Source organism: Podarcis gaigeae, assembly GCF_964106915.1.
Source record: "Podarcis gaigeae genome assembly, chromosome: 14".
NCBI lineage: Eukaryota > Metazoa > Chordata > Lepidosauria > Squamata > Lacertidae > Podarcis > Podarcis gaigeae.
Genome location: NC_139690.1, coordinates 34405585 through 34422546, shown reverse-complemented (window position 1 = coordinate 34422546; position 16962 = coordinate 34405585). Strand labels below are relative to the sequence as shown.

The window sequence follows — 16962 nt, the reverse complement described above, 5'->3', positions numbered from 1 at the left end:
TGATAAGAAAATCAATTTATGATGTATGGGATAGATATAAAAATCAGTTAGAATGGAAAACACCTTGGTGGCTATCTCCAGTAGAACCACTGACTGTTAAAAAATTAAATATGGAAGAGAAATGGGCCACCTATAGTGAAATGTTGATAGAAACAGAGAAACGGTGGAAACTCAAACCATATGAACAGATAGGGGAAATGTTTACTGGTTGGCTGCAATGTTACCAAGTAAATGATATATTTAGTGCTGACAAAAGGAATTGCGGATTTGAAAGTAAGAAATCTAAATTTCAAACTGAACTGCTGGAGGGTAAAGTTAAACTGTTGTCAAAGATGTACAACTTTTTGTTAGAATGGCGTACTAAAGATGAAGAGGTGAAATTGGAAACCACTTGAAGGGAGGGAGGGAAGTCACAAGCTCGGTAGATCAAATGCTTTTGAATGGCTATCATAATGTTGTCATATTTTATGTTTCTGTTTTATTACTGAAAATAATAAAAATTATATTAAAAAAAATAAACACGTATAGGATTACGCCATAAGGTAGAAATTTCCTCCACATATGAAATGCCTGTCAAATCAGAGGTAACCTCTGCCATAAATTTTACAGAGTAATTTTATTAATTGAATTAATTTCAGAGTAGCACCAGCCAGATTATTATTATCATTATTATGCTTATCATAATGTTCTTACTGACATTTAATATGCCATTTTGGGGCTGAGAAAAGGTCAAAGCTGATTTAAAACCCAACTTCACAAAAACAGGCAAATCCTGCCAAGGAATGTAAAGATCAATCTGAGCTCATAATACTGTCCAGGTACAGTGGACGCTTGGGTCGCGAACGTGATCCGTGTGGGAGGCACTTTCGCCACCCACAGCATTCGCAACCTGCAGCGCTGCATCTGCGGATCATGATTCGGCGCTTCTGCTCATGACACGATTTAGTGTGTTTGCGCATGCGCGAGCGCCGAAATCTGGAAGTAACCCGTTCCAGTACTTCCGGGTTTGGCGCGGTGCACAACCTGACCTGAAAACACGCAACCTGAAGCGTCTGTAACCCGAGGTATGATTGTACAAAGGACAGAGTCTAGCTTATAACATCAGAATCTCCATTGTGATATTTGGCACACTTTGGGATACCAGTTCCATATTTTCGTAGTTTCACAGTGCAATCCTGAGTATGTTTACTCAGAAGTACAGTGGTACCCTGGGTTACATACACTTCAGGTTACATACGCTTCAGGTTACAGATTCCGCTAACCCAGAAATAGTGCCTCAGCTTAAGAACTTTGCTTCAGGATGAGAACAGAAATTGTGCTCCGGCGGCACGGCAGCAGCAGGAGGCCTCATTAGCTAAAGTGGTGCTTCAGATTAAGAACAGTTTCAGGTTAAGTACGGACCTCCGGAACGAATTAAGGACTTAACCCGAGATACCACTGTAAGTCCCACTGAAGGCTAATTCCAGCTGAATGCGAACAGGATTGTCATCTCAAAATGCAACCCTATACATTTCTACTCAGAAGTAAGTGCCATAGCATTCAAGGTTGTCCCTCTGGGTGTTGTGGGATCACATTGAGCATTACAGAGTTACAGGACCGGGGTGGGGTGGAGGTGGGAATAGACAGATCCCCATCCCCAAAGAGCTTACAATCTATACTTTCCCTGTATAAATTAAAACATGGCAAAGTGAAGGCTAGGCTGATGTGCTAAATTTCCATGCACAAGGAGTTTTATCTGCAAACTTGCTACCCATGCACTACCAGAACTGGCAGAGTCCTGAGAAAAGTTTACCCCTTGATTCCAACTATTATGGCATAAAATGGCTTATGAGTTTCAGGCACTGGGGTGTACATACATCTATATTAGGACGGGGCACCCTTTTCTGCTAGAGGGCCACATTCCCATCTAGGGAAGCTTATGGGGGCCACATACAAAAGTGGGTAGAGCAACAAATGTTAATTTACTCATATATCTCTGTCCTCCATGCAGACAAGCCAGAAGCATCACCAGAGTTCAATGATGTTTTCCAGCCTGCCAAAAACTATCAAGAGGCTGTGAATCAGAGTTGGTGAGGGATTTGACATGGGGAAAAGGGTGTGGCTGGTGAGGGACCATCTCCTAGGGAGAGTTCTGTGGTGCGGGTGAACTAGAGAAGTCTGAGGCTCATCTCCCTCCAACCTATATGCATAAACAGGCCTGATGGAGGGCAGTGACTATGCTGTCTTTCTCCCCCTCTTTATCCCCAGAATTGTACCTTGGAGAGCTTTGACGTCTGGCTCCAGATCTTTTTAACCCAAGTAGCTGAATTCACATTGAGTCAAAACCTGGCAGGGGAATTCCTCCTGTTCTTATTTCCAACAAAACAATTTAATAAAGCTCAATAAAAATATAATTATGTAGAAACAAGAGGGTATTTACTGTTCTTGCCTCCCCATTTTATTAACATAATCAACTTTACTAGCAGCTATAAAATTTGCGATTATTACCAGTTTTACTGGGAATGTTATTTTCTGTTAATATTGCTGCTTTCTTTTATTGCAGAGCATCACAGACATTCTTATTATTCCTCAAAGTTGTGAATTCAGGCAGCTGGCAGGTTTGCGGGCCTGTTTCCACCCCCCCCCTTTCCTGATCGTACCCTTTGCTTAAACTAAAGTGCTTTGTAATTTTGGTTTCTCCTGCTTTTCACTTTGAAGGCTGCTTTCAATTTGACATAAGCTAGATTTAACCTTTAGCTGCACAAGCTCTTTAAGATTCCTGTTCCATGTGTCATTCGAATTAGCATCACTCTTCCCCGCACCCGCACCCCCCATGCGAGGGCAAAGAAACTGTAGCTACATTTTCCTTTGCTAAGAGAAAGAGTTGAAGTAGAGGAAATACAGAAAAAGAAAAGAAAGGGAGTTATATTGTTTGGTTGGAGATTTACAAGGTCACTGTTTCTCTTGACATTCTATTTAGTCTTCTGCTAAACAGCGTAACACATCTTTAGAGAAATACTTCAAGGCTCTCATATATCAATGCATTTTCAAAAAAGAAGAAGAATGAAATTAGATGTATTATGTTTAATCTCTGAGTTGCTAGAGTGACGTTTGCTGAGACCACATTCCTTTGCCTTGAATTCAAGACACATTTTGTCTTTTCCAAAGCAATCAGTACATGGGCTTTCAACGGACTAAGGGATGTTCAGCCATTTCATTGTCTCCCTCTGAACTTATCAACCAACCAACCAGTCGATCAAGAGGTAAATAGTATGTGGTCAGGAAATTCTGGCAACCAAACCTGGGCTCTTGACACTCTGTGTAGGTTTAGGAACAAAAGAACTACCTGCCTGGATCAGGCCAGTAACCCATCTAGTTCTGCATCTTGTTCTCAGAGTGGTGAATCAGATCTCCACAGCGATCAGGGCCCAGTACATTTTGGCACCTGAGGCAAACCGCAAAATAGCATCCTAATGGCAAATTGTCAGGGAACTGCCATCGGAGTTAGAGGTGCTGGACAGGCTCCAGCAGAGTAGGAGAGACTCTGCAGCAGAAGCAGGAACCAGCAGGGGGAGTGCAGGAGTTACAGCGGAGGGGAGGCTCTCAGACGCTTCTAGTGAGAATAGTGAAGAGGTAACTAGACCCCCTTTAGGAATTCCCTCCCTTCGCCGGAAACTGTCACGCAGAGAGTCACGAAAGCGCATGTCCGTCAAACAGCTTTTATGTTGGCGTAAGTTCCGTAGACGCCCACTGTCAGATTCTACCAGCGACTGACGGAGTCATGCTTTTGGGGGCTCCGTTAGTGCCTGGGTTTGGATGACCGGCCAAACCCCAGCGGGATCAAGCTTTTACGCACAAGCAGCTCATTATCCCATCACAGCAATCTGACAGTCTCCGAAAGCTGTTTGTGCAAGCAGAGGGCATCATGAGTGAACCAGCAGGAACCGGGGCAGCTGGAGCTGGAGCAGATCCAAGCCTGGAAGAAAGGTACAGGGCGTTGGAGGTCCAGCTCGCACTGCAAACGGCGAGGCTGGAGGAGAGGAGGGCTCAAGATGCAGATAAGGGGAAAACCACCCCACTTGCCAGAAGGGTGCCTGGATTGGTGCAGAAATTTGGGGGGAATCCCAGGAACTATCAAGCCTTTAGAACAGAGATGCAATATGCTCTCAATCTACTGTTTGATGACTTCCCCGATGAGAACTCTAGAGTGGCGTACGTGATTGGCCATCTAGAGGGAGGGGCGAGGGACTGGGTTCGCCCCCTGATGGCAGCCAATAATGAAATCTTAAAGGACACAATGAAGTTTTTTCGCGCCATGGACTTGATGTTTTCCAGCGAGATTGAGCAGGGGATGGTGCGCAGGGAGTTGATGGCTTGTAAACAGGGGAGCCGATCTGTACGTGAGTACTGGACTGAGTTCACCATGCTGATTCATAGACTGGGGTGGAACCTTGCTAGTGAACCTATTCAAATGCTATTTGAAGAAGGTCTCTCTCCGGCAGTGAAAGATGAACTTTCCCGGGCGCCTAGGGCGGAGTCTATGGACCAGCTGACTAAATCAGCGCTGTCCATAGGAGCACGCCAGGAGGCTAGAGCTTTGGAAAAGCGGGAAGGAAAGGGGGAACGTTGGAAGGACTTCCGCATTCCAGAGATTCCGGAGCAGCCTTTCCCGCCAGCAGAGCCGATGGAACTTGGAGCAGCGCGCGCGCGCACAGTTTCAAACACCAGTGAAGGGCGGAAGAAGGAGGGAAAGAGCGGCAAGAGATGCTATCTCTGCCAACAGCCAGGTCACTTTGCCAGAGTCTGTCCGCAAAGGAAGGAATGGCAAGGGATGGCAGGAACTGTTGGGGGGAAGGAGGAGGATGAAATGAAGGAGCAAGTAAAAGCCAACGCCTGGTTGCCAACATCAGGGCACAGCAGCCAGGCCAGGGAGTAGTGAATGTGCCCACGCCGGAACCCCCAAGACCAGCACTTGTGATAGAGGTGTTGCTGGAACTGGCAAACGGACACCCACTAAAGATAAGAGCGCTATTGGACTCAGGTAGCTCATGTAATTTCATGAGTAAGGAGTTTGCAGCTGAGCACCAGATACAGACTATCCCATTAAGTAAGCCTTTGCAGGTTACCACGATTGATGGGAGGGAGCTGTTGGGAGGAGAAGTGAGCCAACAGACTGTACCAATGATAATGAGGGTGGCACGGCACACAGAACTGATAGCGTTTAACGTAGCCACCCTGGGAGGAGCCCCTATTATCTTGGGAATGAGCTGGCTGGCACTACATGATCCGCTAGTAGGCTGGCATCAGCGCGTGGTTTCCTTTGGATCAGCACATTGCCTAGAACACTGCAAGGAGGGAGAGGCCCAGGCAGGCAGCAGGGCCACTCTAGCAGGGGTGGAAGTGATGGACAAGGGGAAGGTGCCACCACAATACGCTGACTTGATTGACGTATTCAGCGAAAAGGAAGCGGATAAATTGCCCCCGCACAGACCCTTTGACTGTCAAATTACCTTACTCCCAGGAGCACAATTGCCAGTGGGGAAGCTGTATGCAATGTCAGACAGTGAGATGCAGGAGTTAAGGGAGTTCATTGACAAGAATCTCAAGAGAGGTTTCATCAGAGAGTCACGAGCGGTGGGGGGCAGTCCAGTGTTCTTTGTGGACAAAAAACACACGGGCAAGCCCAGACTTGTGTGTGATTTCAGGTCCCTGAATGCAGTGTCAGAACCAGTGACTTTCCCTATGCCTAGAATTGATGACATTCTGACACAGGTGAGAAAAGGGAAGATTTTTACCAAGCTGGACCTTAGGGGGGCATATAACTTGATACGTGTGAGGAAGGGGGATGAGTGGAAGACCACTATGTTCACCCCCTTGGGGGCGTTTGAGTACCTCGTTATGCCTTTCGGATTACAAGGAGGCTCCGCCTGTTTTCAATCATTCATGAATCACGTCCTGGGGCCATTGCTCTACAAGAACTGCGTAGCGTTCTTAGATGACGTCCTGGTGTACTCAGAGAATGAGGAGCAGCATGTGCGAGATGTAAGAGAGGTACTGAGCAAACTGCGAGAAAACCGGCTGTGGGTGAAACTGGAGAAGTGTCAGTTTCATACTAGGGAGGTGGAATTCCTGGGGTACCGGTTGTCTGACAAGGGATTGGCCATGGATCCCAGCAAGGTTCAAGCGGTACTGGAATGGAAAACACCAAAGACCAAGAAGGACGTGCAAAGGTTCCTGGGGTTCGGAAACTTCTATAGGAAGTTCATCAAAAACTTTGCCCATTTGACCGCGCCCATCACAGATTGTCTTAGTAGCAAAAAGAAATTTGTTTGGACGGAAGAAGCGCAGCGGGCGTTCGAACGCCTAAAGCAGGCGTTTGCGTCGGAAGAACAGCTTCTGCACGTGGATCTACAACAACCAATGAGAGTGGAGACTGACGCGTCAGACCGAGCAGTGGGGGCCGTGCTTCTCCAGCCGGGAAAGGATACGTCGGAATGGAGACCGTGTGCATTCTTTTCGCGGAAATTGAACAAATCCGAGAGGAACTACACAGTGTACGACAGAGAACTGCTCGCCATTCATGAAGCATTTCGGAAATGGCGGCACTTGCTGATTGGGGCGCAACACAAGGTTCAAGTCCGAACTGACCACAAAAATCTGGAATATTGGAGAACAGCCCGTGTCCTGAACCAGAGACAAGTGCGATGGGCCCAGGAGTTCTCCAAATTCCACTTTGAGATTCGTTACGTGCCAGGTTCAGAGAACGTGAGAGCGGATGCCCTTTCCAGGAAACCTGAGTACTTAGAGGGGGAGGGAGCGCCTGAGGCAAGGCATGTAATCTCCGAAGACCGCTGGGTGTGTGGGGCGGCATTGGTGGGGCAAAGGGAACTGATGGAAGGTACGGAGAACGATGAATACGCCCAAGAGAAACTCAGAGAACTCAGGAGGACAGAAGAGAACACAGGGGGATTTGAAGAAAAGAACGGGGCGTTGTATTACAAAGGGGCACTGTACATACCAGATGGGGAACTGAGGGGCAGAGTACTCAAGCAGTTGCATGACAGCCCCACAGCGGGACATTTTGGACAGCACAAAACCATGTGGTTGGTTACCAGGGAGTTTTGGTGGCCCAAGGTGAGGGAGGACGTGCGGGAATATGTTAGGGGTTGCGACAGGTGTCAGCGAGCAAAAGGAGAGAGGGTGGCGCCAGCGGGGCTATTACAACCCTTACCCACGCCAGAAAGGCCTTGGGAGGCAGTATCCATAGATTTTATGACGGACCTGCCAAAATCCAAAGGCAAAACAGCTGTTATGGTGGTGGTAGATCTATTAACCAAAATGTGTCATTTTATAGCCTGTTCACATGCGGTTACAGCGGAGGAGACCGCCAAGTTGTTTGTAGAGCATATTTTCAGGTTGCATGGCGCCCCCTTGAGGGTGGTCAGTGACAGAGGCAAACAATTTACTTCCAGGTTCTGGAGGAAACTTATGAGCTTACTGCAAGTAGAACTCAATTTCTCCACTGCCCGACACCCAGAAACTAATGGGCAAGCGGAAAGGGCAAACGGCATTTTGCAACAATACCTGAGGTGTTATGTAAAGGACAGAGAAAATGATTGGGTAGATAAGCTACCGCTGGCCGAATTTGCCTACAACAACGCGGAGAATGTGTCCACAGGGATGAGTCCTTTCCTGGCAAACTATGGGTGCCATCCCCGGGCATTCCCAGGAGAGGGGGGGGAGAGATGGAGCGTGCCGGCAGCGGAACATTTTTTTGAAGAGATGGAAGCGATCCACCGTCAGCTTCAACTTAACTTAGAGAGAGCCAAGGAAGAATATAAGAAGCAAGCAGACAGAAATAGGAGGGAAGGTGAAATCATAAGGGTGGGAGACCGAGTGTGGTTGTCCACCCAAGGACTACCGTTCAAGGGTGGGAGTAAGAAATTGAGACCCAAGAAATTGGGACCCTTTGAGGTCATACAGCAGGTCAACCCAGTAGCATTCAAACTCAGACTGCCCAGTCACATGAAATTACACCCAGTATTTCACAGGTCATTACTGTCGCCGTACCGAGAGGGACGTGAGTGGGGGGAGCGTGAGAGAGAGGCCACCCAAACGCTCGTGATAGAAGAGAGAGAGCGCGACATGAACGTGGCAGGAATCATTGATTCCAGGTGGAAGGGGAATCAGGTGGAATATCTGGTAGAATGGGAGGGGGAAGTAGAGTCGGAAAACACTTGGGTGCCAGCAGAGGTAGTGAATGACGAGATCTTAATAGAAACATTTCATCAGCGTTTCCCAAGAAAACCGCAACCCGTGGCACGATTTAGAAGGGAACACTTTGGGACCACCGATGAGGAGGGAGAGTTTGAAGGGTTCCCAGAGTCAGGGGTGGGTGAGGAAGCTGCCTCCGACGAAGAAGAAGAAGACGGGGAGAGAGATGGGACGCCGTGGCTAGAAGTGTTTGAATCCTCTGATGACGAGGATTGCTCTTTCAGGGGCTTTCCGCCCTCACCGCCAGTGGGAGAGGAGGCGGGAGGGGGTGAAGGGGGGCCTGGGGGGGAGGTGGATGTCAGGGAACTGCCATCGGAGTTAGAGGTGCTGGACAGGCTCCAGCAGAGTAGGAGAGACTCTGCAGCAGAAGCAGGAACCAGCAGGGGGAGTGCAGGAGTTACAGCGGAGGGGAGGCTCTCAGACGCTTCTAGTGAGAATAGTGAAGAGGTAACTAGACCCCCTTTAGGAATTCCCTCCCTTCGCCGGAAACTGTCACGCAGAGAGTCACGAAAGCGCATGTCCGTCAAACAGCTTTTATGTTGGCGTAAGTTCCGTAGACGCCCACTGTCAGATTCTACCAGCGACTGACGGAGTCATGCTTTTGGGGGCTCCGTTAGTGCCTGGGTTTGGATGACCGGCCAAACCCCAGCGGGATCAAGCTTTTACGCACAAGCAGCTCATTATCCCATCACACAAATGCTATTTGACAGTGGAAGAGGCTGCCTCTGGTGTGACTGTGATGATCATGAAGGAACCCTGCACTTCTGATTTGGCCACTACATGACTAGTTGTAAGTTAAGAAAGAAGTAGGAAGGTGGGGACTGCCTGAGGGCACATTTACCCTAATGGACCACCCTCTTTGGCTTAACTTAGCCCTTCATTACATGAGTCTACACCAGCCTATTTCTTTCCCAGTGTTTCCCATGGAATCCTGGCAACATGGATTCTGTCAAAGAAAAACCGTTAGACTTGGCCAGAGGTTAACACATTTATCTCCAAACAAACATGCCCAAATTGGAGCAGAGTGGGAGGGACTGGTATCTTGATGATTAATAAACCCAGTTTTGTCCAAATCGCATGCGGAGTCAACATTTCTCTGAAAATGATGTAGGTGATGCCACATAAGGTGAATCGCTTTGCTGATCTTCAGCTATCAGCAGGCTGTAACCGCTTGGGATTCCTAAAATGGGCATTGCCTAGTCATTGTTCATGTGATTAAGAAGTAATGACAATCCTTTGGACTACTGAACAATGAGAGATGGTTCTGGAAAGCTGGATTTGCCCAGAATTAAGTGTGCTTTCTGTACAAGTGTTGACAAGCTCAGCAGTGAAGAAGAGGAGGGATTCAGGTGATAAGTAATAAAGGAAATATGAAGCTCAGCTGTGTCAGAGGCAAGAAATTGGCAAACAAAAAAAAACACACAAAAAACTGAGAGTAGAGATGGGAGAGAAATCATAAGAAAATAACATGCTGGATCTGGCCAGTGGCCTGCCTAGCTCAGGATCCTGTTCTCACAGTTGCCACCCTAATGCCTGAGCACACGATCACTCTCCCCTCCTGTGATTTCCAGCAACTGGTATTCAGAAGTGTTACTGCCTCTGACCATACATCCACATAAAGATTCTTTCAGGCCATCTGTATGTACGGGTTCTTCTTATAGGATAAGGAACACAAGAATTTTTAATTAAAAAACAAAGACACGCCACAATGATGCTGATTCAGTCGTGCTGTTTGCAGATCCCTGGGTTTTTCTGTATAGAAAGGTGTGAACACCATCCACAGAGGTGGAGGAAGGGGGCGGTCTGCCCCCTGTGCTATCTCTGAGGGGGGTGACAAGAAGGCACCCTGTGGGAGACTTGCCCAGCTGTCCTGGGAGTGGCAACGTGAGCCGCCGCCATTGTGCCACAGCAGCCATGTGCAGAAGATCGCTTCGTCACCACTGCAGCTGCAAGCGGAGAACCCCTCCACTGCCACCACGAGCAGAGGATCCCACTGCGGCGCTGTTGGCAAACCACCTGGCAGCGCATGCACAGTGCTGCTACGTACGGCGCATGCATATGTATGGTGCTGTATGTATGGCGCATGCGCACGAGCTGCCAGGCAGTTTGCCCCGCCCCCAACACCCTGCACTGGGTCCTGGTTATCTTTTGATCGCCCCTGACCATCCATCAGAGTAAACGACTTTGCTGATTTAACCTTGATCATCCTTCAGTCTACATCCACTTGTTCATCACATGAACTTATGATGATCCTGCTGGATCAGATCAAAAGCCTATCTGATCTAAATTCTTGTTCAAATAGTCAGGTGCCTGTGAGATACCCTCAAGCAGGACCTGAGCACAAGAGCCCACCTCCTCCTGTGGTTTCCAGCAGCTCATATTGAGAAGCATTAATGCCTCTGATGGTGGAGGCAGAGCATAGCTAGTTGCTACTAATAGCCTTGTTGCTATCAAAGGGTTAAAAGGTAGCAGAAACGCTCTAATCACTGAGCAGCTGGAGGTCATTAGGCTTCCAGGAACATGAGTTTGTATAAATAGTCTCCTGTGTGTTTGTTCTTCCCTTTTCTCCCCCTTTTTGGGCGTGTTTGCTGAGATGTGTGGTTCTTCGCCAGGGTTGTTTTTTGTTTTTTGTAAATAAACCTTATCTTTGAGTTACAAACCGCATGCTCCAAGACTCCTCTTTGAAAAGATACTGCCTCTCCTGCCCTTCTTCAACTGCTGTGCGAAATACTCTGCTGTAGTGGGACTTGTGACGATGGAAGCGCACTGGGCATTTACATTAAACTAATTAAAGTTTAATGGGACAAGCCTTCCCCATGAAAATGCAACCCTTGATCCGGAGAAACTCAAGGATGCCCTTGGACAATTCATTATAGCAATATAATCCTTGCTCTGGATCCAGTACCTGGTTTTGAGCTGTGATCCACAGTGGCAGAACTCCATTGTCCCACCATTCGGTCTTGTTCTGTGTTTCTTTGTGGCCATACTTTCTCAGAGTCTCCGTGTTGAACATCATATTGTGGATGACACCATGGTCTTCGATCCAGCGGCCTAGGTTTGGAAAAGAAAAAGGATGAAACGGGGTAAGAAAGGTGGGTGTTCTGTTGTGACTGTGGACTCACTGCCCCATAGGTGACTGGAGCTCCTGATAGTATGTCCCCCACTTCTGCAGTAGTATGACACTCGACTCACTTACTTTTGTGTTCTAGACCTATCTGTTCTGCTGCCATCTTGAATACAGAACAATTTTTGATACAGAGCCAGTGAGAGAAACTTCAGGCTCTGAGCATTTCACCACTTCTGCACTTTATTAGTGCTATATTGCATCCTAGAATGAATTTCTGGCAAAGATAATCTTTTTTAACCAATCACATTCAGATACTAATTAAATCATTATCTGAGTAATGTATTTACTTTACAGGAAGTTCTTTTTAATGAGGAATATTAATTAAAACCTGTTGGATGGCTTGTAAGCATATAAGCATATCTGCCTGTCTGTTTTAATTAATTCCCAGTAAATAATGAGGCCATATAAACATGTAATTGCATTACAGATTTTTAGAGCTGTGTTGAACATAGCATTATATATATATATGAGAAACCTTTCTGTTTCTGAGTTTTAAACCTCAAGGGTGGAACATCTGCCTTGCAGACAGAAAGTCCCAGGTTCAGTTTCCAGCATCTCCGGATATGACAAGGGAAGACTCCTGCTTGAAACCCTGGAGAGCTGCTGCCAGTCTGTGTAGACAATACTGAGCTAGAGGGACCAATGGCCTGACTTGGTATAAGGCAGCTTCCTGTGCTCTTCTGTTATCCCTGTGTAATCAGTCTTCCATATCATAATCATGGATGTTTCCTGGAAATATCAACACACATGTATAAGGCAGGTTGGCCATCACTTGGTCACAGTGGACTTCTTTTATGAGCATAGGATGGGTGCTTTCAGCCATGACTTCCTGGGCTGTCCTCTTCATGGAGAAAGGCAACATCCAAAGATACTCTCCCTGGAACCACAGCTGCCTGCCTTGATTTCAGACCTGGGTGGTCATGCGATCTACTTTATAGATGGTAGTCCTCTATTGGAAGGTACCTCAGAGGACAGTCCCCCTGCTGGCAGGACTTTCAGGACCATGCCTTGTTTAATAATAAAGAACTATACGGATAGAGACCAGGAGATGTGTGTGTGTGTGTGTGTAATTTCTGTGTCATGATGGCCACCAATTTGGATGGCTTTAAAAGAGAATCAGACAAATTCATGGAGGAGAAGCTATCAATGGCTACCAGCCACTAAGGCTATGTTCTGCTTCTATGGTTGGAAGCAGCAATGCTTCTGAAGACCAGTTGCTGGAAGCTACAGGAGGGGAGAGTTGCTCTTGTTCTTGGGTCCTGCTTCTGGGTTTCTCATGGGGCCATCTGGGTGGCCACTGTGAAAACAGGATGACGGCCTTGATGGGCCATTGGCCAGATCTAGGAGGACTCTTATTGTGTTCTTACAAGTAGCAGCAAGGAGATGGCTACTGCCTGTGGACTTCCTGGAGGAATCTGATTGGCCACTGTGCGAAGAGGATGCTGGACTAGGTGGGCCTTTGGTCTGATCTAGCTGTCACAGATTAGCACGCTCAACTCTATATGCCACTCTCTATCCCTAGCGATGCACTCTTTATTTTTTGGAGATGAGTAAGTAGGCACCCTCGATTTGGGCTTTGAACAGGGTGAGAGAGGCTCTGTCTGAAATAACAGAAAAGGCTAAAAACTAAGAGAGAGGAGCATGAAGAAGGTGGTGGTGGTGGGGAGAGAAGCCTGGGACCAGCCTTGGCAGAAATCAGCAGAGGGAAGTGAGAGTTCAGATTCATTGTGGGCACAGGGCACTGCCTCTGCTAAATTAACTGCTGAGCGATAGACTTCTTAGCAAAAGGCCAAAGCTTATAGTATTCAGCTGCACTATAAATAATGATCTACCCAGAGAATGAGTCACAGGATCTGGCAGGGAAGAGAGAAAACAACAGCTTTGGTCTTGGAGAATAAAGTTCTAAGCAACAAATATTGAAGCCGGAAATAGACACCCCATGATATTGGGCCGTTGGCCAGCCAAACGGCACAGGCAATAGAGGCGAATGTTTGCCAGGTTTGAATCAAGAGCCGGAACAGTGGCAGTGTGGTGTAGTGGTTAGGGTGCTGTACAAGGTCCCAGGAGACCAGGGTTAAAATCCACACACAGTCATGCGTCTGGGTAGGGTTCTGAGCTTTGTAGGCACAGAGGAAATGCCTCATGGGCTCCATTGACTGCTCCCCACCCCACACATAAAGTTTTTAGCCTTGAATGCTTTCAGTTAATTAGGATTGACTTCCAGCATATCTATTTGCAATAAGAATTATCAATTTTCCTCAGCTTTCAAAGCTATTTGTTGGCAATGATTGATTAATTAATTAATCAAAGCACCCACCTTCCCGTCCTGGAAATGGACCTTATAAGGTGGCTGACTACTGTGATGGAACATCTAACAATAACGTAATATAAACACTAATTAAACAAGATGACAACTTAAACTTCTTTCCCAAAGGATTTTTCCGAAAGACTATACAATTTCCGCATTGATAATTCTGTAAGGTGTTCGACTGCAGCAAGGACAGTCAAAGCCGAAGCCAAAACAAAGTTGAATTGGGGGCCTCTGCAACGACTGCACCATCCCCCTTTGTAAGAGATGCCCCTTTTCTTAACATTTTTTTCCTTTTTGCAAAGAGCAGAAGGTTCATTACAAGGTAGTTGCTTAATTGGTCCCTGAACTTGAAGATAAGATTTTATCTTGAGTTATGTAAGGTTTATCTCTTGGTATCTGATAAGGGCTTTGATTAACATGCACACATACACACACCCCTTACAGATTATTCTTTCCTCGGAGGCAGTCACAGGAGTCATATACCAGAAGCGTTATTCCACCCCCCCCACGCTTGTTTTATTGGTGAAATCAGTTCATTATTGGTTCATTGGAATGGTGAAGCTATGTGAACAGATCTACTAGTAAATAAAAAATTGTCCAGTAGCACCTTAGAGACCAACTAAGTTTGTTCTGGGTATAAGCTTTTGTGTGCACGCACACTTCTTCAGAAAGCATGCAAGCTACTGGACAATTTTTTATTTATCTCGACTGCGTCAGACCAACACAGCTACCTACCTGAATCTAGATCTCCTAGTAGTAAAAACAGTGTTTTGTCTCCTTGCACCAAACCCCTGCTTCTATTACCTATTCTGTTCACATAAAGGTAAAGGGTAAAGGGACCCCTGACCATTAGGTCCAGTCGTGGCCGACTCTGGGGTTGCGGTGCTCATCTCGCTTTATAGGCCGAGGGAGCCGGCCTACAGCTTCTGCATCATGTGGCCAGCATGACTAAGCCGCTCTTGGCAAAGCAGAGCAGCACACGAAAATGCCGTTTACCTTCCTTTGATGTGCTTTCAAACTGCTAGGTTGGCAGGAGCAGGGACTGAGCAATGGGAGCTCACCCCGTCGCAGGGATTTGAACCGCCGACCTTCTGATCGGCAAGGCCTAGGCTCTGTGGTTTAACCCACAGTGCCACCCGCGTCCCTTGTTCTGTTCACATAGCTTCACTGTAACAATGACTTCTCCCTGTTAGATGAGTTATGCTGGAGAACGGACAGCAGGATTGTGACCCTGTTAGTTCTTCTAGACCCCTTGGTTGTTTTTGATGCCATGCCATTGATTCTGTTATCCTTTTGGACCACTTGTCTAGCATTGATTATATGATGGTCTCAGTTCTTCCATTTCCAGAAGGTGGAGCTCTTCCTGAACCCCATAGCGATTGCTTATGTGGCACCACAGCAGTTGATATAAATCTCTGATTCCAGTATGCTGTAGTGTCTATGGTGTCAGATGGGGACATGGGAGACCATGGTTCAAATCCCCAGTCAGCCATGAGCTCACTGAATGACCTTGAGCCTAGCCTACCTCACAGGGTTGTTGTGAGGATGAAATGAAAGTGGGAGGGAACAATTTAACCCCCTTGAGCTCCTTTGAGGAAGGGTGAGCTATAAATGCAAGAACAATGCTATTTTAGCAGCTATGTCAGGGTTGGGGAACTCGAGCCTGGGAGCCAAGTCTCCAGACCTCTCTATCCCTTTGAACTCACATCCAGGTCTCACCCCTTCTTAACCACACCTTTTCCCTCAGGCCACACCCCTCAGCAGCCCTGCTTTGCCCCCTCCTTGAGTGTTTTTGCCTGGCCGGAATGTGCCCTTGAACTCTGATAATGCCTCTCGCTTGCCTGGTCCCAGCAAATGGAATTCCTCAACTTGCAATTCCCAGCAATTGGCATTCAGAGGCATACTGTCAGGCAGTGGAGTAACCACCCCCCGCCGCAGGTTGCCAGGAATGGACGAGACAAGGAAAAGTCCTTACCATCTGCTTTTATTCAATATTCACAGACAGAGGCTTGGGAATGCCGCCTCTCGGAATAATGGCATTGTCCTGAGTGACTCTCCACCCCCTTTTCCTCCCAATTCCACATTCATTATCTCTTCTAGGGCTGGCGTTAAGAACCGTTTGCTTCTGAGCCCTTTGCTCTACTACTTTCAAGGCTTGCCAGTTTCTAGGGGTGTCTGGAATGCGTTCTGAAGATGCTGTGTCCATCAGCTGTTGCCCTCCTGGTGGTTCCTTTTCCTCTCCCATTATTTCCCAGCTTTTCCCCTCATCTGCCTCTGAGCTGTGACCTCTCTCAAACCCCTGTTGTAATTCTGAACTGTCTTCTTCTCTGGAAGGGTCAGGCTGGGGAGGTGGTCTCCACCATATCTCCTCTGCCCAGTCTCTGACACATACTCAGTTAAAAACACAAGAAGAGCCTAATGGCTCTTCTACTCCAGCACCCTGTTCTCACAGTGGTCACCCAGATGTGAAGCACCCAGATGTGAAGCTATGGGAAGCATACAAGCAAGATATGAGTGCAGCAGCTTCCGACAGCGGATAAAGAACATAGCCATTGTGGTTAGTAGCAACTGATAGCTTTTTGTCAGACCCTTTTTGAAAGCCATCCAAGTTGGTTGCCATCGCTACATAAATAAAATAATATATAAATGGAATAGACGTTTTTTACTAAGGATGAACACCAGATAGCTGGGGAATATGGAATGGGCTTACCTGAGATGGTTGTGAAATGGGATGGTGAAGTCATGGTCACAAAGGGAGGAGTTACATATTCCGCTTTCACCCCTTCTTTGACCAAGTGGTCCATGTTTGGAGTATCGACATCCTGGTCATAATTCCACCGGAATCCATCGAAGGAGATCAAGAGGAGTTTATGGGCATTTGCTTTCACCTTGCTCTGTGTAACAGGGTAACAAGCAGTGGCTGTCAAGAGGGCAAACACCAGTGCAAGGAAGTTTGTGATCTTCATCTTGAGATGTCCAGCAGTCGAAAGAAAGTTCTCTATCTTACCATCCTCTTTTCTAGCATGGTTTAAAAATACATACCTATTTACATATATCTAGAGCTGATCAGAGTAAAGTTCAGCACAGATAAGACTATTCATAGCTGCATGCTCATCTTCTTACTATCACCAGTTTCTATGAAATGAAAACCATGCCAAATGCAAACGAGATAAAGAAGTATCTTCTGAAATATGAAAAGATACTAGCAAGCTGCTAGTAAGGATGGATTCTTGATCATTGGCCATGTTGCGTGTGGCTGATGACACAGGAG

General features: G+C 47.0%; 1 protein-coding gene across 1 annotated transcript in view; it reads right to left on the bottom strand.

Moving 5' to 3' along the window:
- LOC310830993 (ectonucleotide pyrophosphatase/phosphodiesterase family member 7-like) overlaps window positions 1-16675 on the bottom strand; it is a 29010-nt gene extending 12335 nt beyond the window's left edge. The window contains exons 1-2 of the mRNA XM_083710955.1: window positions 16402-16675; window positions 11159-11304 (exon numbers count right to left, since the gene is read on the bottom strand). Of these exons, the coding sequence (XP_083567081.1) occupies window positions 11159-11304; window positions 16402-16657 (402 nt within the window). The 5' untranslated portion in view covers window positions 16658-16675. The remainder of the gene's footprint in view (window positions 1-11158; window positions 11305-16401) is intronic.
- Between the last annotated feature and the right edge of the window lie 287 nt (window positions 16676-16962).